Source organism: Amblyomma mixtum, chromosome 8 (assembly GCF_055824585.1).
Source record: "Amblyomma mixtum isolate Tamu chromosome 8, ASM5582458v1, whole genome shotgun sequence".
Lineage (NCBI taxonomy): Eukaryota > Metazoa > Arthropoda > Arachnida > Ixodida > Ixodidae > Amblyomma > Amblyomma mixtum.
This window is the reverse complement of record NC_143019.1, coordinates 130,833,758-130,859,983: the sequence shown is the minus strand read 5'-3', so window position 1 is coordinate 130,859,983 and position 26,226 is coordinate 130,833,758. Positions and strand designations below refer to the sequence as shown.

The following is a 26,226-nucleotide window of genomic DNA, read 5'->3' as shown; positions in this document are numbered from 1 at the left end:
CTACGGGAAGCTACGGCAAGTACAAGTTGAACGACAAAAAATCTTGAACATTCCTTATCTCATGTTGTCATAAGTTAACGGAATATCGGCGTGCTCTGGACGCCGATAGCTGCTGAGAGAAGAAGGGAGTAGATTTAATTGATCGTGCGCATTTTCGGACATGCAGGATATTCCTCAAGGAAAGGTGAACCAAGTTCAAAAGAGGATTTTCTGACAATAGCCCAAACGACATTTTGCACTAATTCCTGAAACCGAGTTTATCCTTATAGCTGCATAGATTGTGTATTGGACACACGTCCTCTATAAAGCATATAAGTGAGAGCTAAAGCTTTATACCTAACAAAGCTTATAGCTTTGTGAGGTATAAAGCATCCCCAGTAGCACAAACGGGGCTCGGAATTGCGGGCCCTCGTGGGCCCCACACGGGCAGCCCATGGGGGACCGATGTGGGATATGTGCGGGATTTGCGACTCGGCATCGCGCGGGACCCACAGGGGCAGCCCAGTGGGCTTGCTACATAGGACCAGCAGGGGACCCCTATGGTCTGCATGCATAAAAACGATACAGGGGGCTTTCCTCGGTCCTTTGTGGGACCCATAGGGGCAGTAATGGGCTTCTTAGAGGGGACCTCCAGGGGGGCTTAGGCGGTAGTGTAGCGGGGACCCGCACGGGCTAGCCCAAGTCCGGCCCACATGGGCAAGCCCAAGTCCGGCCAACGTGGGCTATCCCAAGTCCGGCCCACGTGGGCTAGCCCAAGTTCGGCCCACAGCCAAACACACATAGACCAAGAAAGAGACAGGACACACACCAGCGCTGAAATCAGCGCTGGTGTGTGTGTTCTCTCTCTTTCTTGGACTTGGTGTGTTCGCGCTGTTCAACCATCATTATGAATATACACTAATTAGCCCAATCTGGACCTCATCCGCAGGCAAAACAGTCCACTTTTGCTTCTCAACCGATTTTCCTTGGGTGATGGCTCCCCTTCCCAATTTCTTCTCCTTGTTAGAGACACCTCTGTGCGCGCTATCTTTTTCCCATTGAACATGAAACGCGAGCTGTGATGCATTCCGCGAAAGGTCTAGTATTGGACAGTCGCAGGTATTAAGCGACAGCGTAAGGAGCTCGTTCAGGTGAAATCCCGGCTCCGCCCGTCGGAAAAAACCCCAAATTCCTGTAAATAGAAAAAGAAAATAGCCCCACGGCGCCAGGTGGGCAAGTAACGCGTATGCCACGAAGGGTTTTGTTTGTTCTTTATTCCCGTAGGCCACGAAGGGTAATTGCTTCAGGCGTGTTTGAGTGACACCCATTGAACACGTGGTTGGGTGTATGGCTTTGTAACCTGTGTTTGGGATGTGTTCTGGTCTGACAGTAGTGAAAAAAATATTGGTGTCGTGTATGGGGGCTTAACGTCCAAAAGCGACTCAGGCTATGAGGGACGATGTAGTGAAGGGCTTCGGAAATTTCGACCACCTGGGGTTCTTTAACGTGCAAAGACATCGCACAGTACACGGGCCTCTAGAATTTCGCTTTCATCGAAATTCGGCCGCCGCGGCCGGGATCGCACCCGCGTCTTTCGGGTCAGCAGCAAAGAGCCGTAGCCATTGAGCCACTGCGGAGCCAGACAAATATTAATATGCAAATTACGCGTCAGAAATTAGACGGAATGAAAAGAGGTGTTATGGTACTTCAGTGTACTGGAACAAATGGTGTGTATGTGTAAAAGTGGCGTAGTATGCCGTGCTATGTAAGCTAGATAAGGATTGATCATAGGTAATCAATAATTGGGATTGTAATCGACGATCGTTATCGGTAAAGTGATTGTGGATTGGTAATCGCTGAGAAATAAGAAAAAGAAAAAAGACGAAAAGATGCTACCGAGAATCTCGCGCAGCGGAAGGTGTACGTCACATTACTTAAATAGAGATAATGCGTGCAAAAGAAGACAGGACGAAAGAGAAGGCACGGACAAGCCAGGCGTCTCATGACGCCTGGCCCTGACGATTGGCAATGCGCAGTATCGTGAATGCACCTCACGCCTTTCGTATTTGAATCAATATTGTGTTTCAAATGTGTGTCGTAACATTGTTCGTGTGTAAACAGGTTGCTCGGACGATTCCAATGCTTGCTTGGTCATCCTCCTTTATTTACGGCACATTCCGCAGCATCGATGCAGTGCATGATGTTTGTTCAGGGCCTTGAGCCGCTCCCCCTCAGGACGCTCATCGCTGATTGCGCGCGCACGTATGCACCATATGCCTGTGTAAAGAATGAATACACACCACAAAACCAATTTTAGTCTTGTTACCATGAAGGACAAGAAATTTCGGTATGTAACAGAGAAACTTTTTCGGTATTTTGTCTCTCTACGCTGTGCAATCTAGAACTGGCTGGTTCAAAAAAGACACTGAACAACTAGAAAGTTTCTGTTGACGCCGAGCATATAACTGAGACGGCGGCAGTACTCAGACAACAGAGTGATTTCAAATGCGTACTTACGTCCTAGGAGCACGACGTCACCGTCATAAAATCCGCCTTCTCCGCCGTGGCCTCCACCGCTCAAATGTCAGTAAATGTCACTGTTCACCACTCACGTCTTTCGGAGCGAAGTTATTCAACACTGAGACAAAGACGACAGGGTTCCACCATACTTGCACTAGACGTACGCATGGAAGGCGATGTCATCTTCGATCGTGGATTGATCAAGCAACACGAGGAAAGGCACAAAAAACTGTATAACACAAATTAAACGAGGACTAGTGAGTGCCAGCGTGTTTTCACAGCTACCTTCATCCCTTGACACTCAACCCAACCGCAGGAAAGAAAAGCCTGTTCCAAACAAACGCAGGAAAGGCGGGGGTGCAGCGACCGGACACAATGAACAAGTAGAATCGGCGCCCCCTCTCCACTTCATGGAGCGTCGCGTGGAGTGTGGTCGGGAGGGCGGCTTAAAATGTTCCGTATTGGGCTGTAGAGTGAGTGCCTCCACGCCATTTCGGGGAAGGGGGCTGGGAGGGACACGACAAACACAGAGGAGCCCTCGGGGAAGGAACAAAGGCAGACAGGAAAACCAGAGTTGAGCAGGTTTTTTTTTTTTTTTGAGAGTGGACCCAGGAAAAGCAGGGAAGGCGGTGGTGAGAGGAGAAAATAACTTGAAAAAAAAGTGCGCAAAGACAGGTTACTCGTGTGACGTTTCTACAGGAGTTTCTTTTTATTTTGTTCTCTCTAGCACTGTACCTTTTCGCTAGCTAACCTTTTCTTGTTCGTCGATAGAAATGTTCTCGGCGATTTGTGATTAGTATCTCTTCCTGATAGGGTGAAGGGTGGGGCAGCTCGCGATGGCGCTTGGCCAAGTTGCGTTATCAATGTGCGATCACTAGACTAAGAAGACGCGCAAAGAATGCCTGCACAAAAACCAAGAATTTTGTGTCTTGATCGATGCGTCGCTACAGAGTGCTGCTAGCGGACATTAAGAGAGCTGCTGCAATTAACGCGACAGTAACAAACGTTTTGCAGCCTCTGGCGCAGTCGCCGGAGGCTCGCTATGTTCGTCAACTAGTCATGAATTCCATGCGCCACATGTTGCATGGAGACGACGAAAGCGCTTGAAGTGCTGGCGTAATTGAAGTGCATTGAAACAAGCAAGAAACCTTATCCTGGCAGCTTTCTCCGCGGCGACCGCAGCACACCAGAAAAAAATACAATGCGATAAATGCAAAAGAAGCACCAACAAATCTCAGAAGCTGGTTCTTTTGTTATTACGACGTTCAAAGAGCAGCTGTTCGTCAGAGTGAAACGTGCAAGGTCTTGCTATTTGGTCACGCTTAACCCTTTTAGCTCTGATGTAGGATATGCAGGCAGACTGAATGCAAGAATGTCAACTCTTCCCGTGTACAACTAGTGTACGTGTGACTGTCGATAGGTTTTGCTCGGCAACTCGCTAATGGTGCATGATGTTTCTGCACTGTGAAGCCCAGAGTAATCTGCGCAGGATTTACGAAGGCTGCTGGCGGATATAATTCTAGCCGTTTGCCCGCACACACTGTATGTCTTGCTACTGCGCAGCTCACGCTTAGGCCTTTTCTACCAGATATGTACGATACAGGCGGGGAAGATGTTGGAATCGCAATTGTGCCCATGCCTAGCCCATATATTTTCCATGCAGGACCAATTTAGGCTACAGGCGGGAATACTGGTGTTAGCCCACCTACAGCCCAATTGGTTCCGTTAGGGCGCTGCACGGGCAGCCCCTGTTGGGTGTGCCCGCACTTCACAGTCATGTAGCCCCATCTTTTATGCACATGAACTGCACGCAGCCCATGCTTGCCCCTTTCATACCCGATTTAGAATAGAGGCGGTGAAGACGTCAGAATGGCAAATGTGCCCATGCCCAGCCCACGCGGGACCTTCGCCGGTGTTGCTAGGACAGCCCAAACTGCATGCCTGAAACGCTTCGCCACTGTGAAGCCCATAGTTTAGCCCCTGTATTTCCTACGCTGGACCCATGTCGGCTGAAGGCGGGAATACTAGCTCTTTGCCCACACAAAAACACTGCGGCTCCCTCATGGTGGTGTACGGGCAGCTCCTTTTGGGGTTGCCCGCGCTTCACCATAATAGAGCCCGCATCCTAGCCCGCATGTATCTGCGGTGGGACCTAGGTGGGCTGCCCAGTCTGTTTAAGCCTATGCCTAGCCGAGGAGGGTCCCATTCGGGCACGAAGTGGGCAGCCCCAGCGTTTTGTGCCAGCACTGCACCCACGGGGGACCCATGTGGGTTTATTGCGGGCAGCCACCAGCCCTCATTGCCCATGTCGGACCCGCATGGGCCCGCCACCTTGTGCTACTGGGGATATTTCTGATATTCACGGCATATGGTGAGCTAAATGATGACATCGTTGGAGCGTCACAGCAGCTTTACAAGTATGAAGAAAAAAAAACAGTCCGAAATGAGCGCCGAATGGCGATCGTAACGAAAATTTCTAGACAAACCCTGTTCTCAAGAGTCGCGTTGAAGGTAGCCGCGAAAGAGATAACATACGGGTATCGGGAGCAAAGTTCGAGCACGCTTTGACGGCCATGATGACCGAGGGTAACCGTTGGCAATAGACACCCCGAGGGCACCTCTTGGACAAAGCGCGCCTTTTGGACAAAAACAAAAACTGTTTTTCGTTGGCAGGTTGACCCGCACGGAAACATCGTGCCGTCGTGGCTGAGCGAGACGGTGAAGCCCCTCTTCGCCGTGCGCGTGCTCGGCTGCCTGCCCAGCGCCGAGGCCAGCGTGTTCCCCGAGATACCAGCGATGGAGGTGGCGTTCGCCGCTTTCAACCGAGCCCGCAACAAGAGCGACACCCAGCTATCGGAGGTATGAAGACTCACGGGGACGTGACATTCACTAGTGTCCTACTTAGATAAACTAGAGGCCATTCGAACGGTACACGACATTTGCGGGGGATGCTAGTGTGCCGGGGATAAGCGAAATGAACAAGTGATGTGCTTTGCTGACAAATTTTCCCGTTTGCAGTAAAAAAAACAAGCAGGTTGTTGGAAGCCATACTGGTAGAGACGGCACTGAAGTGCTTCTTGAACATTGAGTTGCAACATCCAAAGTGTCAATCACTTTATGGAAAAAGGCTACAAGATGCGCTTGACTTGACCCCCCCCCCCCAATAAAAAAAAACAGATTAAAGAAAGAGGGAGAAAAAGAAGCTTCACAAGAATGGCAAATGCACGCTTGGCGCTGGATAATCATACCCCACAAGGGTGTCCAGTGGCCGTACTTCGGGCATAGCACTAAACGCCGGAACACACACACACACACACACGCACACACACACACGCACGCGCACACGCACACGCGCACACGCACACGCACACACACGCACACACACGCACGCACACGCACACACACACGCACGCGCACGCGCACGCGCACGCGCACACGCACGCACACGCACACACACACACACCCTTTTTCCAAACCAGATCGCTCTCTTAAAAGAGGGTGGAACGAGGCAGAAGACTTTTTTTCGAAAAAGAAACCTACATTCACAAACTTTCATGTGATACATAGCAACAGTAACGAAAAGCAAGCCCGAATAATATCCCCATTTCTTGTAACCAAATGTTTAACAGATACCTTAGGGCCTGGCTATAAGGTATCAAAAATGGCCAGCGGTGACCTACTCCTTGGACTGCGCGAGAGCATCCAGTTCTCGAAACTCTCAAAAATTGCTACCACAGGGGACATCTCTGTCTCCGTGGCTCCCCACCGATCTCTTAACACAGTTAAAGGCGTTATCTCAGAGGCTGACTGCATCCATCTAACAGAAACCGAAATGCTTCAAGGACTCTCTGATCAAAATGTAATTGAGGTGCACAGGATCAAAATCCGCAAGGACAACAAAGAAATAGACACCAAACACATGGTCCTCACATTTAACAACAGCAGTTTGCCCGAAAGGACCGATGTTGGATACTTGAAAGTCACCGTCAGACACTACATGCCCAATCCCCGCGGATTTTTTAATTGTCAGAAGTTTGGCCACGGCTCACAGAGTTGCCGCGGCCGCAAAACCTGATCGAAATGCGCTTCGAAGGACCACCCTTCTGAGGAATGTGACGCAGCCCTACGCGGCGCGAACTGTGAAGGAGACCACGCTGCATACTCCAGGACGTGTCCGTCCTGGAAAAAAGGAGAAAGAAATCATCAACATAAAGACCAAAGAAAACATTTCATTTAAAGAAGCCAGAAGGCGTTTTGCACTTACAAATACATTCTCCTTCACAGCGAAACCAAACTTCGCTGATGTGGTGCGCAAGGGCGTAGCACAACACAACACTCCGGCACCTGCCACGGCCACTTCAACCGTGCCTGTGGCTGGGCCATCCGCGCCCCAGGCAGAGACAGCGAAGGCTGCTCTGCCAACTCCAAGCCAGGGAGTGCCGGCCCTAGGGTCAGCATCCCGCTGGACTTCCCCCGTCGGGGGAGGCCTGACACCTACACACCCGCGGTTTCTCCGCGGTCGTCCAGCACCTCTTGCGAGGTGGTGGACCAAACACTTAGCCCGCCTGCTTTACAGCGGCGGAACAGCTCTCTTGAGCGGAAAAAAGCCAGGGACACCATAACGGCCCCAGAACATAAGTAAACCACTCGTCGTTCCTACCCCAAATTATAAACATGGCTTTTCTAGTTCAGTGGAAGGGTAGAGGAATATTGAGAAATTACGATGACATAAAAAATATTTTATTGTCAATGTCATCCGTAGAATTATGTCTCCAGGAAACCAATTTAGGTCCACAACATATGAACATCCTGAAGCAATATAAAACTTTTAGACGCGATCGTGAGCAGGCAAATAGACTTTCTGGAGGCGTCGCGATTATCGTACAAAGCGGCGTTCCTGCTCGAGAAATCAAACTCATAACAAAACTTGAAGCCGTTGCGGTCAGTGTCGTCAGCTATAAAACAATTTCTATCTGTTCTGTATATATTCCTCCACATCTCACACTAACAGTCCACGATCTACAAGGCCTCATTGATGAACTTCCAGAACCATATCTAGTAGTCGGGGATTTTAACGCTCACTCCCCTTTTTGGGGAAGTGAGCGCTTTGACTCTAGGGGTCAAATAATCGAAGATTTTATCCTCACAAATAGTCTGTGCCTTTTAAACACAGAAAAAGACACATACTGCTCCCCTGCCTCGGGGAAAATGACCTGTTTAGATTTGGCGTTTAGTTCACCTTTTGTTTTTAACGATTTTAACTGGGACGTCATTGACAACCCATATGGCAGCGATCACCTAACTATACTAATCACTTTAACATCCCCACCGGAAATAATCCCCACAAGGCCACGGCCCTGGAAGCTTCACCTCGCTGACTGGTCCATCTTTAGAGCCAAAGGAACTTTAGAAAACATAGTTTTAGAAAATCTTAACATCGATCAGATCAATGAAAAGTTCACTAATTGTATCATAACTGCCGCACTCACAGCTATTCCTCAGTCGTCAGGAGTGGCGCGACAAAACCATAAATTATGTTGGACGAAGGACTGTAAAGAAGCAAAAGAACAGCAAAGTAGAGCTTGGGCTAAATTCCGCAGGTATCCGACACGTGACAATCTCTTAAATTTTAAAAAGGCAGAAGCTAAAGCTCGGTACGTCCGTCACAGTGCCGAGAAAGCTTCATGGCAAAATTATCTTTCATCTATCAACAGTCAGATCCCATCTAAAAAAATGTGGGAGCAAGTTCGAAAATTAAACGGCAACTTTTCACCATCCACAATTCCTTTGATAAGAACACCTGGCACACAAACAAGCATAGAGGAACAGGCAGATATATTGGGGGAACATTTTACTAAAGTTTCAAGTTCATCACACTACACGCAGTCCTTTTTAAAATAGAAAAACATAGCTGAAAAACAGAGCCTCCCAGCAAGTGGAGGTGCAAACGAAAAATACAATAGTCTAATTACCCTCCAAGAAATCAATAGAGTACTATCTGCCGGCAAAAAAACTGCTCCAGGACCCGACGACATACATTATGAAATCCTTGCCCATCTTTCCGAGCCAGCCGTCGACGCACTTTTAAGATTTTTTAACACAGTTTGGATATCTGGGAAAATACCAGAAGCCTGGCAGAAAGCTATTATTCTACCATTTCTTAAACCTAGTAAACCCCCAACCTCTCCTAGCAGTTATAGACCCATAGCCTTAACCAGTTGTCTTGCCAAATCCTTTGAAAGTGTCCTTAATATAAGATTATCTTTTGTTCTTCAATCCTGTGAACTTCTTGATATCCATCAGTGTGGATTGAAAAAGGGATGTCCGCCTTGAAAATACTGTCAGAGAAGCTTTTATACACAAGCAACACTCTCTACCGTCTTTTTTGATTTAGAGAAAGAATATGATACTACCTGGAGGTTAGGGATTCTTCGAGACATAGCTGAGCTCGGCATCCGTGGCAGAATGCTGAACTTCATTAAAGACTTTTTGTCTAACAGTTCATTTAATGTTCGCCTAGGTTCAACCGTTTCGAGGAATTTTATTCAGAAAATGGAGTGCCTCAAGGGTGCATTTTAAGCACAACTCTCTTCGTTGTAAAAATGAATTCTATTAAGAAAATAATCCCAAGGTCCATTATGTATTCAGTCTATGTTGACGATCTTCAGAGAGCATGCACATCTTCCAATATATCTACATGCGAAAGACAAGTACAGCTGACAATCAACAAACTGGCAACATGGGCAGACAAGAATGGTTTCCAGTTCTCACCACAGAAGACAGTGGCCTCACTTTTTTCACTCAAACGAGGCTTGCACAGAGATCCCACATTACACCTAAACCAAACCGAACTGCCGTTAAAAAAAGAGCACAAATTTCTAGGCATCACCTTCGACAAAAAACTTACTTTCCTGCCTCACATAAACGCACTGAAAAAGAAAGCGTCGCTATCACTGAACATACTGAAAGTCCTTTCACGCAAACACTGTGGTTCTGATCGGGTATGACTTCGACACATTTATCGCTCTGTAGTACGTTCAGTTTTAGATTATGGTTGCATAGTGTATGGGTCAGCAATGCCGTCGTACTTGAAGCGACTGGACCTTACGCACAATTTGGATTTGCGTCTTTCAACTGGTGCTTACAGGACATCACCAATAAAAAGCCTGTACGTAGAAACCAAAGAACTACCTCTTGCAGACAGAAGAACAATGCTCACATGCTCCTACGTTTTAAAGATCCGTTCCCAGCCTAAACACATCTGTTACCCACTCGTTACAAAGTGCCCGTCTCGAACACTATTTACCAACAAACCTCTCGCAATCAGGCCACTTCTTCTCCGCTTTGAAGAGAAATGCCATGAACTAGACCCAATGGACACATTGCCTAATATTGCCCGCAAACCTGATTCACTTCCGCCTTGGTACTGCCTACCATCTGTGTGCGACTTCACATTAACACAACTTCGGAAAAAACACACACCGCATGATCAGATATTACAAGAATATTTAGCACTACATGAAAAATACGGAAAATACGAAGCTTTTTATACTGATGGATCAAAATCAGCACACTACGTCGGAAGTGCTGTGGTTCGGAATAATTGGGAAAAAACAGTACGGCTACCCCAGTGTGCATCCATTTTCACCGCTGAGTGTTACGCAGTCTTGGTGGCGGTAGAAAAAATAATAAATGAGAACATTCAGAACAGTATCATTTACACTGATTCTCTTAGCATACTAACCTCACTTCACCATAGAAACGCAGTCACACCAATAGTCGGTGATATTGCCACGTATCATTGTAGCGTCCGTTCGTTCGCGCAAGCCCGCAGAAAAGGGGTGTTATCATTTTGTTCGTGACGCGAGAAGCGGCCGGACTAGTCTCGATTGTTCACAGCCACGAACAACTGCATCTACGTTTTTCCAGATTACTCTAGATGATCTCGACCTGTTATCTCGAAGTTTCCTTGCCGGCTTTAAATTGAGCGATGCCGCGAGCAGCGGGCATTCGTAGTTCGACGACTGCCGAGCACGCCTGTTGCTTACGCCGCCGCCGAGTGATTCAGTTCTTTTGTGGGCGCAAGTCAGCCCAAATAAAGAGCTTCGTTTGAAAGTCTTTGTTGCTGTCTTCCTGAACGCTGGACTGCCGTCACTACAACGTGACAATATCATGCAAAACATAACAAGCGCCACAATACAGGGACAAGACATAAAATTTTGCAGGTTTCCCAGCCACATTGGAATAACTGGCAACGAGAAAGCGGATGAATGTGCTGGAAAAGCTCGGAACAAAGAAATAAAGAAAGTGAACATTGCCTACAAAGTGGTATAAAGTTGGTACAGTGTAAGCTAAGAAATAAATGGCAGTCGCAATGGAATATTGAAATAAATAATAAGCTACATTAAGTAAAACCCATCCTAGGCGAATGGAAATCATGCTCACACCAAAAACGATTCATCGAAGTTATTTTATGCGGTCTCCGCATTTGACACACACATCTCACACACAAACTTCCTACTCACAAAAGAAGAGAAACCTGCTTGCAAGCAATGCGGACATGAACTTACCGTAAACCACTTATTACTCTCATGTACGAAACTTGAATCACTAAGGAAATAACACTTTACTACATTTTACAAAGAACACATTCGTTTCCATCCAGCAGTGATTTTAGTTGAAGATACGCTTGTCAGTATACCCTGTGTTTTTAGCTTTTTAAAGGAAGCCAGTATTCTTCATAAACTCTAATCTACTCACCATGTGCTTCACTACATACAATTACATCTCAGCCAATATCTCAATCATGAGAAGGAGGCTGAGGTCGTTATCTGAGTTGTTGGGAGCCCCGAAACCCTTGCCGAGTCAAGGATGTTCGCGGAGGTTACCCAACCTTTAAAAGTTTCTACTATCATACATTTTTACAATTCTTAGCTTTCATCAGCTAGGTAGTAAAAATAACTTTTAGGCCCTTTACGCCACAGTTTTTATGCACTTTGTTTTCAAACTCTTCTCAAGCCAATTTTTCCATACCTTGTTCTTGGCGCATGATAGCCTTAGCCGCTTATGCGCCATTAAACACAACACAGCACAGCACAGCACAGCACAGCACAGAACAGAATAGAACAGAACAGCGCAGCACAGCACAGAACAGAACAGAACAGCACAGAACAGCACAGAACAGAACAGAACAGCACAGAACGGCGCAGCACAGCACACGCACACGCACACGCACACACACACACACACACACACACACACACACACACACACACACACACACACACAGTTGATTTTACTGAAGGAAGGACACGTGTCAGACGGACATTCGGAGCCAGGAATATTGATGACGGTCTACTTTTCCGGGCCGAGCTATAGCTAATAATAAGGGGGATACCGATCTTCGAGCCTGGAGTAAGGCAAAGCCCTGACGATTATGTCTGGCGAGGGAGCCCTAACTTTACTTAGAAATGGTGTTCTTCACATCTTTACTACAGGTATGTGTATGTCTGGCCAAAGGCGTGATGAGGGGAGGAGAAAGGAACCGAGGCGATGTGCCAAAGCTGCATCCCGCGCCTTTGTGCACTTGCTCTCTGTTGCGCACGATAGATGTGTATTGTGGCGTCGGAATGGTGATAGGCTTGGGATGACAGTACAACTGAGATGTCCAGGTGGTGCAGCACTGGCCGCCGAGGTGGAAGAGATGAGCGAATGAGTCCGTGTTCACGTAGCTTCCGAGCTTCTGGTCGCCAGGAGCGGACGGCCTAGGCCCTTGGACGCGCAGGGGGACGGTGTCTTCATATGTGAGCGGGGTCTCAGGTCGGTAAGTCGGGTCATGGCGTCAGTTCCACTTATTCGTGTGGGGTGGCTGGGGCGGGGACGGGGCGAGGGAGAAACGGCTAGGTCGGTTCGGGTCTAGCAGGCTGGGGCACAGCCGGACGACGCTGACGAGGAACCGGCAGCCGACGCAACGAAGCGGACACAGTGCTCCAGAGAACGATTACAAGGAGGATGAGAGTTGCGTGGTACCTCGGAAGCTGCACGAAATGTTACGTGGCAGCCAGCCGAAGAGTGAGGCGTGATGAGCGATAAACAAACGTTTTGAATTTCAATTTCAATTTCAATTTATTTTGGAATTTCTTTTACAGGAAATACAAGCACTTTCTGGACCCATAGCCAGCGGCTAGTTCGGATCCAAGTACACGAAATACGTAAAAGCAAATTCAAAAACGGTGGACATATACAGAAAAGCGTAAGCGTAGTACAAGATTAAAAGCAAAGCAGTCTAAATAACACTGGTAGATAACATTACGCGCGGCAAAACAAAGAAAATAGCTTCGAAAACATGACAGGCAATAAGAACTTTCGGACATCAAGTGTTAGTAAAAACTATCGTGTTACATACAAAGTACATAATAACAGAAAACTGTGACGAAAAAAGAATTTCAGGTTAAATCAATTATTTCAGTTAAGTGTTTTTTAAACATACCAGCAATATTGTATGAGTTTTTAAGAGAAATGGGTATCGCGTTACAAATTTTTACCCCAGCAGACTGCACTAAACGCTCACCATATACATTGCGGATGGGAGGGAGGTTGAAATTGCCGAAAGAGAGGTTTCTAGTGGACCGAAGCGGGAGATGAAGTATTGATGCATGAAAAGGGTGGTTGTGTCTTACTATGTTGTGAATACATACAGAGATTTTTAATCAGTACAATGAATCAAATGGAAGGATCATTGACTTGCGGAATAACGGTTTGCTGTGCTCATAACGGTTAGACTTGTTTATTATTCTTAATGCACGTTTTTGAAGACGGATAATAGGATTTAAAGACGTATGGTAAGTTCCACCCCATGCTTCGACACAGTATGATAGATGGCTTTCGATGAAGGCAAAATAAAGCATTCGTAATGTAGAGATATCAAATAATTCCTTAACCTGATGAAGAGCATGGCATTCAGATGCCAACTTCCCGCAGACTATCTCAGTTTGGTCTTGCCAGTGTAAGTGGCTGTCAAATGTGACATCTAGATATTTAAATGAAAACGTGTGTTCTATTAGTGCATTATTTACAAGGATTCTGACATCAGTTGGGTCGATTGCCTTTCTTCTTGAATGGAATATCAGGTATTTAGTTTTTTTAGATGATTTATTGGCCGCTGGCCTAGCGCGAGCACTCCGCCCTCCGGTGCTCGCAGCTTCTTCTTCATCACCCATGTACCTAAGACTACACAATTTTTGAAATTAGGCGTTTTGAGTTAGGAGCGCGCTTTTTCCGGCATACTACTGTGAACGGTGTTGTGCATCAGAATACAGGTAAGATGTGCTAACTAGCAGGCTGGTTAACTAATGCTGAATAGTTAACTTTTAACTATTACCTTTAGGCGTCTAATCTGCCGTAAGTGATATCAATATCAGTTTTTAGAATTTCGAAAATTCGGTTACGCTGGGCGCTATGGCCCAACAAATTTTTGCTATTTCGACAATTTCTATGCACTGGAAAGATTGCTTCGCCGCAACTTTCTTGAAAGCGCATGTATTTTGGCGCGAGGTAGCCAAAATTTGTTAAGGCGCAGCGCCGAGGGCAACCGCGTTTTCGAGATTCGAAAGACTGATATGGATATCGCTTATTGATTGGTTTGGTTTGGTTTATGGGGTTTAACGTCCCAAAGCGACTAGGGCTATGAGAGACGCCGTAGTGGAGGGCTCCGGAAATTTCGACCACCTTGGGTTCTTTAACGTGCACTGACATCGCACAGTACACGGGCCTCTAGAATTTCTCCTCCAAAGAAATTCCAGCCGCCGCTGCCGGGATCAAACCCGCGTCTTTCGGGACAGCAGCCGAGCACCATAGCCGCTGAGCCACCGCGGCGGCTATCGCTTATTGAGGGCTTCACGCGTTTTAGTAATTACGAGCCTAACAGTAATACTTTAAAAGTTAACTATTCAATAGTTAACTATTCAATAGTTAATAGTATTCAATAGTGCTGGAGCCGCTGCACCTACTCCAGCCAAAGGTCCCACTGACACCAAGACCTCCAGCCCGGCACCCGCGTCGCACACTGAGACTCCGGCTGAGGACTCAGACATAGACCTTACGACGTCCCCGGCAGACGACACTCCTTCCCAGAAAATCGTTTGGACCACCATCGGTGCCAACCGTAAGCCTGCCACCGCAGCCCGACCCCGCGCCGAGCTCATCGCAGTTTCCATCCAGCTTCCCCTTGGAACCCTCACCCCCAAGCTACCTCTCTACGACGTACTCGCCGCAGTCGCCTCCGCTGCACAACTTTCCTCGAAGATCAGTGCCGACATCACCCTTCAGGCCAGGCCAGCCCAAAGCCTTGTGTTTCTAAAGACTCATTCTCCTCTCACCGCCCACCTCCTACTCTCTGTCACGCATCTTCAGCTTCATGGTAAGCCTGTCACCATCAAAACTTACACCCCCCATCCTCCCATCTCATGCCTCGGCGTCATCCATAACGTCGGGGGCCACTTCACTCCTGATGACCTCATGCATGACCTGGAATCTTTCAAAACAGACATTCTCGCTGCTCGCATGATGGGATCCACTCAATCAGTGCTCATAACGTTCGCTGGTACCGTCATCCCCCACTTTGTTTATTTCAAACGCGTTGCCTTCCGGTGCCGTCCTCATAAACCTAAGCCTCCCACCTGCACCCGTTGTCTCACTCTAGGCCATCGCGCCCACCAATGCCCCCAGCACAGCGTTCCGGCCAAGTGCCGTCGCTTTGCTGCTCCTCTACCCGCTGACCCTTCCGCTCATGTGTGTGCCCAGCCCTTGTGCGTTCATTGCCAGGTGAACACCCACCCCTCCCTCGACCCCACTTGCCCCTTCATCCTTGCTAAGCAACGCGAGTGTGCTAAAGCTGCATACCTCCGACGCCTAGCTTTGCGCCGGGCCGCTCAACCCACCACCCCTTCCTCCTCATCCGCCTCCTCCTCCTCCTCCTCTAATCATGAATCTCCATCATCTCCGATCACGTCACCACCAGGCTCCTACGCCGCCACAGTTAAAGGATCCTTGGTGCCAGCGTCCCTCTCTTCCACTACACCACCCTCTTCATCCTTGACTGACGAGAGCCGCTCCTTCGACCTCCGGCTCGCAATGCTGGAACGCCAGCAGCGAGAGCAGCAGCGCATTTCCCACGATCTGCAACAGCAGATATATGCCTTGACTCAAACCCTCCAGACAACCACCTCCTTTCTTACCTCCCAGCTTAGCAAGCTAAATGAGCACCTTGCCACGTTCACCACTCCTGCCTCCAGCGCCCAGGTCGCCCCTTTGGCTGACCTTGTAGAAACCACCACACAGGCACATCACACTCGCTTGGTTCAGCTGGAAACTTCGGTTCTCCAGATCCTTACCACCCTCCAAGCACAATCAAAGCAATTGGAATCCTTCGCATCTATGCTCCAATCCGTCCATGAGTCACTGCCCCGGCAAAAAAGAAGGAACGCGTACCATCGCGTTCCTCTCCACTATCATAATGGCGTTTGGCGAGGACCTCGAGATTGTGCAGTGGAACTGCCGAAATATTTGCCACAATAAGACCCCCCTCCACCAGTATCTACTCACCCGCCCCTCCCTACCTCATTTTCTCCTTCTCCAGGAGACCCGGACGGCCCGCAATGTTCCAGGCTACCGCGCCTACCATGCCACTACGGCCACACCACTTGCGTCTATTTATGTACGCAGTGACGTGCCCGTAGAGCAAATAGACATCCCCTCCACCCTCCTTAAATATTTAGTTGGTGTGGTTTATTACCACCCTTCTTCCCGCATCTCACTCGTCCTTTTGTCTTTTTACAACCCCCCTGTCACGTCCTCTTTATTCTCTGCTCTGGGCAAATTCCTTCACTCTCTTTCTTCTACCTCCCATCTCCTCTTTGGTGGTGACTTCAATGCCCCTCACACACTCTGGGGCTACCCACAAACCCTCAAACCCGGCCGCCTCCTCCATTGTCTGGCCCAGGAACGCCACCTCACCCTTCTTAATAGTCCTGGCTCTCCTACTCGAGTGGGCACTGCCTCACAACGCCCTACGACACCCGACCTCACTTTCTCTCGGGGTTCACTTTCCTTTCACTGGCAGGTGACAGCCGAAACTCTTCTAAGTGACCACTTTCTCATCCATATCACCACCTCTCTCTCCCACATCCCTCGCTGTCATCCGATTATTCACACTGACTGGCATGCTTTTCGCACTAATCTCGCCTCCGACTCATTTCAATCCTACGACGACTGGACGTCGCGCATCTTCTCAGCGCTCACGTTCAGTAGCCATCGCGTTCGCTCTCGTTACCCCAATCCAAGACCCAGATCCTCACCTTCTCCGTTTATGGCGTCGCCGTAAACGTCTTCAACGCTCCTTTCGCTCCCAACTACACAATGCCCAACTTTCCTCCTGGATCACTGCTTTGCGGGCCGAGATCGTCGCCCACTGCGCCTCCCTCGAGCACTCTCGTTGGAGTGCTCTTTGTGATGGCCTTGATTCTGCATTGCACTCGCGATCCGCAATGGTCTCTCTTTAAATCCCTCCTTGGCACTAAGCCTGCCCTTGCTCCCACTCTAGCTAAAGCCCTCACTCAGGGGACTCCCTCCGAAGTTTTTGATCAACTCGCCTCTCTCTACCTCCCGCCCCCTCTGGCACCCTCCTACCCGGTGTACTCGGGTGGTCCTAACCCCGATCTGGACCAATGCTTCACTCTCCGGGAGCTCGAATCTGCTCTGGCTGCTAATTCTACACACTCGGATCCCGGTGAGGATGCCATTACATACACCACACTTCGCAACCTTCCTGACTGCGCCAAAGAATTCCTCCTTCAAACCTACAATGAGGCCTGGGAGAGCGGCTGCTTGCCGAGCTCCTGGACATCCTCCCTTATTTCTATGATTCCAAAACCGGGCAAACCTCCCTCTCTCTCTAACCTCCGCCCAATCTCCCTGACGTTGTGCGTTGGTAAGACCCTTGAGCGAATGCCTCTGACTCGTCTCTGTGATTTTCTTGAGGCACGGGAGTTCTTCACCCATTCTCTTATTGGCTTCCGACGCCGCGTCTGTGCACAGGACATGTTTCTGATTCTCCAGCAAACGTTCCTGTCCCCTACACCTACTCAAATTTACGCACTTGTGACCGTCGATGTTCGCAAGGCCTTTGACGGTGTTTGCCACGATCACATCCTTTCTCAACTCGCCTCTTTGGATTGTGGCTCCCGCAAATACTCCTATATCCGCTCATTCCTCTTTAAACGTGTGGCTCGCTTTCGAATAGATACCCACTTGTCTAACCCACACCACCTCACCCGTGGCACTCCTCAAGGTGCTGTTCTCTCTCCTACCCTTTTCAATCTCGCTATGGCCCCTCTCGCCTCCCAGCTAGCTGAAATTCCCGACCTGCGTCATATATTTTACGCCGATGACATCACTCTCTAATGTTCATCTGGCTCTCCCGGTCACGTACAGGACACCCTGCAACGTGGCCTAGATCTCATCGACTCCTTTCTCACCACCGCTGGCCTCTCTCCTGCTCCTGAGAAATCCGAGCTTCTCCTTCTCAACCATTCCTCCTACCAGCGCTCACACAACCACTTCGTCTCTCTCCACCTTTCTGGCTCTCCCATTCCTGTCGTCACACAGTGCAAAGTTCTTGGCTTCCCTTTGCATGCGGCTAAGAATGGGCAAGCCCTCCACCGCGCTGTCACCACCTGCCACTCTGTAACTCACCTCCTGCGGCGGTGAGTTACAGCCTGAGTGCAGCCTGAGAGGCGAAAGCGCAGTCCTGGTGGTACTCGATAAGCTAGGTGACAGCTCCGCTACAGTAGCTCCACGTCACCTAGATTGCAAACCCTAACTCGCACGCAAACCCTAAAGCACAGGTGCCATGGCTTGATCTATCGGCCCAGCCTCTAACCAGTTCTAATTTTTTGTTCTTCGACGCGGTGGTCGGCGGAGGCGGTGCCTGCGGCGTGAGCCGCAACGAATATCCCTGCGTTCTGTGTAGCCCGTGCTCGTGCCAGCCCCTCTTCTTTAGCACACGGCGCGCGACGGTCGCGCGGGTCGCCTTACACAAAACGCGACAGAGAAAGCACGGCGTGCTGTGGTTCTTAAAGAGTAGCTCAAGGAAGAAGTGACTGGTGAGCGACGCTCCCAAAGACTTGTGTGCGGCTATCGGTATCTATGAGCTGTCTTAGTTGGCGGTACGATTTCTGTTCTGTGCATTTCACGCTTACATCTGCTCTCAACGACGTAATAGTTTTTTTTTTTAAGCGAAAGATTCACTACGGGACCTCGTGCTTCGGTCGTCGGGTGCCTAGTTTTGACCTTCAGCTGAGCTAGGGGTCAAACCATGAAAAAGAGAAAAAGAAATTGAATAAATATCCATGACTGTGAGTCGAACGCGTGGCTGCGTGAACAGATCCTTAAGGGCCGCTGAGCGAGACCACTAGGCTATCGCCGCAGCGAACACTTGTGTTGAACTGCACCACACTCTCGCGCTGTGCATTGGAGAGCGTTGTCTTCATCAACTTTCATCTGCGTCGTCCCACGGCAGTGCCTGCTCACTGTCGTCTTCTACGTAGCACAAATGCATGCTTTCGCTCCGATGTGAGTGGACTAAACATTCTCTGTAGTTTTTTTTGAGTGTGTATGGAACGAAACAAGAGAAATTAAGATAGTATCGCTTTACTTTATTTGTCTTTCGGGCTTGTCGGTAAGAAATAACTTGTGTAAGTACGTTTGGGCTTGAAGTGAAGAAGAAAACATGCTGCCCTTGCTTTCAGCGACTCTTGGCTTCCTTCGTATGTGTATCCCAACAGCCCCGCACCCCCAAGCCATCTCATCAGTTCTGCTGACTGTGTATGTGTGGCTTATAATAGTACGTTCAACTCTTGTTTGCACATCCTTCCTATTTCCTGGAAATAATTATTGTAAAGTGGCGAGATAGCTGTAATTATTCTAAAGTGGCGGAATAGCTGGTCAATAGCAGGCTGTCCGCACTTCAGCTTCGCAATTGTTGTGACCACGCTCTTAAGCTACCGACTTATTCACATTCGCAAAAACTGGCGCTGAAGGCTTAGAGATCTGAACAATTTGAACCGTGTGTTCCAAATATGAGGTATAGAAAGGGAACCAGCGAAAACAGACGCAAGACAAGAACAAAGAAGGCACACACCACAACGCTGGACTTACAACTGATTTATTTCCATGAAGAATTGCTCATTTTAAAAGAATTTCCTGCCTGCGCACACACCCTACAGACAATACGCTTCGCGCACCACATGGTGAAATGGCTACTATAATGATAAATACTTGCACTCCTTTTCGGTGATAATCACGGACGGCTCACTGACGCATTTCTGCTTATTCTTTCTGATCATGAATGCCTCCATAGCTCACGCTCACGTTTAGATTTCCCCCGACCGATAATGCTGGCAGTGTGAAAACTAGAAGAACATTTGCAGTCCTTGACATGCAAGGCTAGATTGCTGCCTTTGCCAGTGCCCAAAGTTGTACGATGTTGCCTCAGGCGCTCATTCAAGCATGCTCCGGTTTGGCCTATGTAGATTTTCCCGCATTACAATGGGATTGAATACACCACGCCCACTGCGCATGTGGTGAACATAGACTTCTGTTTCGTCTTGCAAACACCAGTTCTGCGCAGGTCTGCAGAGGTTTGGGCGCACAAACCAGACAGTTTGCAAGGAGCAGAAAATGCGATAGTGACACCAAACTTCTGAGCCACTTTTTTCAGACCATGTGAAGTCTTGTGGAAGTAAGGCTTGACTTCCAACTTTCTTGCTTGCACTTCTACTGGCCTGGCAGCCTTTGAAGATAACTTCAGTTTTTTCCCCAAGGATTCCGCCACCGCCAGCAAAACCGAGGGAGGAAACCCAGAACACTGTAGCCGTTCAACCTACTCCGCCAGACTTTGTTGCATCACATGAGGGCAACTCTTCTTTAAGGCATACAAAAAACACAAGTTAGCAATGCTGCGCTTCACTAACTTAGAATGGGCCGAATCATACGGCAACAGTGCCTTCTTAGACCCTGGCGCATATTTCCAGCACACGTGTTGATTGGGTGAAAAAGCCAATTCTAAATCCAGGAACCTAATGGTCTTGTCAGAAGGAATCTCATACGTAAAAACCAAGTTTTTAGAACAGGTGCTAAAAATATTTAAAATCTGGTCTGCCACAAGGGTAAGCTGGTCAGTTTCGGGTAAGTTCAAAATTACTAAAAAATCGTCAACATATCTAAAAACCCTTACAACACGTGTGTCGTTTAGAGAGGCTTGTAGCATCGAGTCAAATTTTGCTAAAAAAATGTTGCACAGCACAGGCGCAAGAAAGAAGCCAATACAGATTCCTAAATCTAAACATGAGCGAGGGAAATCTAAACGTGAGCGTGACCTATTGGAGGCATTCATGATCAGAAAGAATAAGCAGAAATGCGTCAGTAAGCCGCCCGCGATTATCAACGAAAAGGAGTGCAAGTTTTTATCATTATAGTAGCCATTTCACCATGTGGTGCGCGAAGCGTATTGTCTGTAGGGTGTGTGCGCAGGCAGGAAATTCTTTTAAACTGAGCAATTCTTCATCGTAATAAATCAGTTGTAAGTCCAGCGTTGTGGTGTGTGCCTTCTTTGTTCTTGTCTTGCGTCTGTTTTCGCTGGTTCCGTTTCTATGCAATATGAACCAACTAGTCCAGCACTTTGCACTCCTGATCAAATATGAGGTAAGCGCCGCACGAAACAAAAAAAACAGGAAAATGCGAAACTTTCCCGCAATTGAATATTCAGCCTTCAGCTAGCTTAAGAGGGTATACATAGGTCAGATCATAAGATATGAAACCAACAAAAAAAGCAGTAGACAAAGCAGCAGAAGACAACGCAGTATACAACCTCCCTCTGTAGCCCACTGCTTCGGTCCTTTGTCTTATGCACCCGAAAGCGCTCATCCGGACGTCCAAAGCATAGAAAAAAATCGTCTCTAGCTTGTACGTGCCCACCGTGATCATTCCGTCCTGTGGCACTGCGCGCTCATCCTCGTGTTCTACTTTGCGCTCTTCCGGAGGGTCTGGCCCGAGGAAAATCATCTTTTGCATGTCCGCTTAAAAAAGACACGAGATTGAACCAGTTATCATGTGTGTGCCTCAGTTCAATCATTCATGCATGTAATATCAGTAGAACAGTCTTTTCCCGTGCTTTCGCAGTGAATCGAATGTTGTAAACATCCCCGGCCATTAATTTGGTTTTTGTCTCAATAGCCTCGGAGGTCCTCCCAGACAGTCTCTTGAAGCAGAATGTATTCGCAAAGTTTTGCGGGTTCCCTCTTGTGTCGCAGGAGCTGACCGAGGAGAAGGTGTTCTTCATCACCGCCTGCCTCTTCAGCTGCGCAAAGACGGACGCTGATGACCTCTACGGCGGGGACTGCAACAAGGCGATGGCCAACTTTGCTCCCTTCGCCAAAACCTTCCGGTGCCCCGCGGGCTCAGACATGAACCCTACCAAAAAGTGCCCCTTCTTCGAATGACCAGTTGGCTTCCGCCGTTTGCTCTTCCGGTTTCCATTCACGATGCCCTCTTATTGGTGCCGCATCTTCTGCTATATGTGAACATTCTCATTCGTGCCTTATGTAAGGAATTTGTGAAATTTTTTATTGTGATCTTCTTGACGACTCAAAATGTGCTGCGATTGGAGGCTAGTTTTAGGCCGTATCTTGCAGCAAAGCAGTAGGGCATAAAATATTACATTTTCTCGAGTTAAACTGATGTAACGTATACTAGTGCGAGTGAAGTATTACGACAGCCTTTTCGCCGGCTTCACAGGTGGTGTTCCTTATGTTACATTGACTGGGACAACGTTCTGCTAGAAGAGTGCAAATAGTCCAGTTTGCGATAAATTGAGTGACGCAGCATGAAAAGACGCCACTTTGAACTAAGGAATGGGCTGTCTAATATACGATCCTTCATTAATCACCCAGTTTTTAGCTTCTCATTGCTGAAACATTTCTGTTGTCACTGGTGAACGTGCAGAGACAACTTCGTCGCGTTCATTTCTGTTCCATCGGTACATTTAAAGGTGGCATTGCTGCGAAAGGAACTGCCTAATCAGCGGAAGTTCGCTGAAAGCATTCAGTGAGAGGCACCGTAAGTAGCTATGTAGGCAAAGTGCGAATGACCTCTGCTATGACTCACAGAATATTAGTATTTTGTTGTAGGTGCTAGAGAAAGGCGATTATTTTTTTACCTTCAGCACGTGTACCATTTTTTGCATTTTTAGGTAGCAGAACTGCAGCGCATATAACACTGATTTCTTTACTCCAGTTACTCGTCGTCTCCTTTCCAGCCATGTAGATAAAAGTTTTGTGTTATTTCAGCTCAAGTTGAGCCACCGTTTATTACTGGGCGCATTGTGCGCCGGACTGCAACCATGGACTGAAAATCCGAGCCTTATAATACCTGCCCCAAGTGTTCATGTTAACGCGGCATGTATTGTCAGTTTACGTTTAAAAAAACTAATCGCAATGTTTGCACACTATAACCTTCGAAGCATTCTACTGCGGTTACTGACCGTGGGCCGACCGCACAATGCATTTACGCGCGCCGCGCATCTGAACGTCAAAATTGTGGTGCACAAGAGCAGGCCAAGTGGCCGGCATATGTTGTCAACGAGACGGATAAGCGGGCACATTTTGTGTAATGATTTTGAACGTGCTTTTTCAGCGCTGATTGAAAGGCCCTCGGTACTCAACCAATTACGGCAGTGAACAGCATATTCAATGAAAATTCATTATTATTTTTTTCAGCAGGAAATGTAACAACTAAAAGTACAGTAATTATACAAACTGACCAGCCTGTCAATTCTGCTATTTATTCGTATTTATTTCTTCCTTCATACTTGACGATCGAGTGGGCTCATGAGATAACTTCCGTCCTAATATTTTTGTTCGATAAAGAAATGTCAAACTAAATCCTGCGAATTAAATACTAAAAGAAGTGAATGCGTGTACAGCTTCTGTCTTGCGAGCGCTCTTAATCATGGGTCCCCGCCAAATGATAGTTCATGGCTTTATAAGAAACGGTACGTGTAGGAACTTGAATCTGGATCATAGGACTTGAATTTCATTAGATGTAACAGCTGATATGTTATCAGTGCGAGCCCACTCTGATAGCGCTATAAGCGCCATAGGCCCGGCTCCGATTTTCTCTACTGTGTCAATGTTGTTTCTGCTGAAGGGGCTTAAGTTAATCTCAGCATAACTACAGTTTATGGCGTGTTAAATGAATACGTGTTAGGTGTTATATTTGCGCACTATTTATTAAGCTATGACGTAATAAACCGTTTACGGACAGCGGATGAAGAAACATAACTGATGTGCTAAACACGTATTGGGGGCGAGTTGTTTGGTGAAATTGGAGCAGACCACAAGAAATGGTGTCATCTTACGGAGTTAGTGTGTGTACAGGTTCACGGATATCCCTAGTTTTAGGCGAAATCTTGTTAGGCTCAAGAAGCAACCTGTTGAAACAGTGCTCAGCAGAGACAAATGAATTCAGGTCTGCAGATTTGTCGATCGGTTTTGGTGATTGTAGATTGTGACCAATCCAGAATGTGTAAACCAGTTGTCATTAGTGTTTCCTGTGTTTAAAACAGCCTTGTCTGCAGTGATCCTGACTCAAAAACTTCCGGCCAATAATTGCTTAATGTTTTAGAAATTGATTCGTTCATGCGTCGCCTGCAAAGGAGAGTCCATAATCAGGTCAGTCGCCTCAATGAGGCGCGTTGTCTTCAACAGGTCATCATATCTGTCGCAGAAAAAAAACCTTCAGAAAGCTCAAGAAACCGAACAACGTAGAGAAGTGTCAAGCAGGCAGTTCTTGCACAAGGTTTGCCGCCATTCTATATATTCCATATCCCACAGTTTGAAAACACTGGACGAACTGGCGGGAATGATGGTGGTATTTCCGCTCCTCACCATCAAACTTTTATTTCCATCGAATTCAAACTCCTTTTGGACCCTCCGGCACGCAGGCCTAAGGGAGCCCTACTCAGGAGTGACGGAACAGCGCAAAACACCGGGACAAGGGACAAGCGCTGTACAGCGCTTGTCTCTTGTCCCGGTGCTTTGGGCTGTTTCGTCACAAATGAATAACCAACATGCCCAAGCTGCTGTCCTACTCAGGAGTCTCGCAAAATAAGGTCTGGTGAAGATGCATTCTAGTTTCACGGCCTCAGCCGCCAGGTGATGTGTTCAAAGGCGAACGCAGAAAAACGCGAAAACAAGCAACTTTTTTGAAACACGGATTGTATGAGCATCGGTACGAGACTGAAAGTCGGCTTTCGGGCGACGTAAGTTCATTATAAGGCTCTCACATTCGTACCGGACTTTCGATAATACATGTGTTCTACACAGGGCTGAAGATAATTAACTAGTGAAATACTGGAAGCTCTTGAGATCAAAAAGAATGGTGAATCCTGTCTAGGCGTTTCCTCATTGTGTTTGTCGGCGAAAGAGCTCGCATACCTTGGGTGTAGTTGTAACGAAAAAAATGGTTCTGTATTGTGTTTTGTTACGCGCTATGCATGATGGCGCTGATTTTGTTGGTGTTGATCACTTGGCCGAGTTCACGGCATAAACTATCAGCTGCTAGTGCACCTGCGTGTGCGTCTCGTGTCTTCTCCATCTGCCGTCTATCTTTGTGTCACCTTTTAGCAATAATAACCGATATGGGCTTTTCATTGTAATCCGCATGTTATCAACCCCAGAACCTGAAGTCAGAGGGAAAATCGCCCATCTCAGACTGCGAGTATTGACAGCATTTTTTTTGAATAACTCTAAGGATGCCTGACTTGTCGAAGTTTGCTTTTTTACTCCGCTTATTTGTGTAGTTAAAAAAACTTAGTAAGTCGATTGCCACTTCAGTTCATTTCGGTAAAAAGCTAGAAATCGCCTGTAAATAAGCGAATTTTTATAAGCTGGTTAGGAAGTTTTACTGAGTTGTAAAGCATTTTAGTTTAACCAGGTAAATCGCTGGAAATTCTAGTCTACGGCCACCTACGCAAACGTGCAGAGCGGGCTATTTCACCATAGGGAGACCAATCAAGGAATAAGGAAAACGAACGTACATGCATATGCAAGAGATTGCTGCGATGAGTGAGAACATAAAACCATATTGATGAGACCGTAGTATGAAAAACTAGCGCAGCATGAAATTTTAGTCCGGACGTCACCACGCTGGAATAAATGACACAAGCACAGGTTCACAGGCTGCGCGCAATCAGGATTAGATTAACAACATGAATTGGTCATGTTGACGCAGAGCTTTCTAGTCGTCGTTTGTTCATTCTTCAAAGCTGGCGGCACGCGGCTTTATAGCTTTGCTTGTGTTGCAATACGCGACCAAATTGTTCTCGAATGATCGCACCCAGGCAGAGCCGATTCTACGGTGTTCCAGACTGATGTGGTTACTTTGCACGCCATATCTCAAAAATTCCGTCGCCACTTTGTGACATGCGGTGGTGGCCCTAACTTGCAGTTCTGCTATCCACTCCCTCCCCCCCTCCGCCGTCAAGATGAACCATGATGCTAAGCAGCGACCTTTGTGTTTGGCCAGCCTCGTGAGCCGGTGATATTCGATAGCCAGCCCCATGTGGATGTAGAAGAATTGTTGGATGTCTTCCATGCGCTGTACACTTGGAAG

General features: G+C 47.7%; 1 protein-coding gene across 1 annotated transcript in view; it reads left to right on the top strand.

Annotated features, from left to right (window-relative positions):
• Positions 1 to 23,372, top strand: part of LOC149334445 (endothelin-converting enzyme 1-like) — a 28,471-nt gene extending 5,099 nt beyond the window's left edge. Inside the window, exons 3-4 of the mRNA XM_089556242.1 lie at positions 5,173 to 5,358; positions 21,867 to 23,372. Coding sequence (XP_089412368.1) covers positions 5,173 to 5,358; positions 21,867 to 22,055 — 375 coding nt within the window. The 3' untranslated portion in view covers positions 22,056 to 23,372. The remainder of the gene's footprint in view (positions 1 to 5,172; positions 5,359 to 21,866) is intronic.
• The last annotated feature ends 2,854 nt before the right edge of the window (positions 23,373 to 26,226 follow it).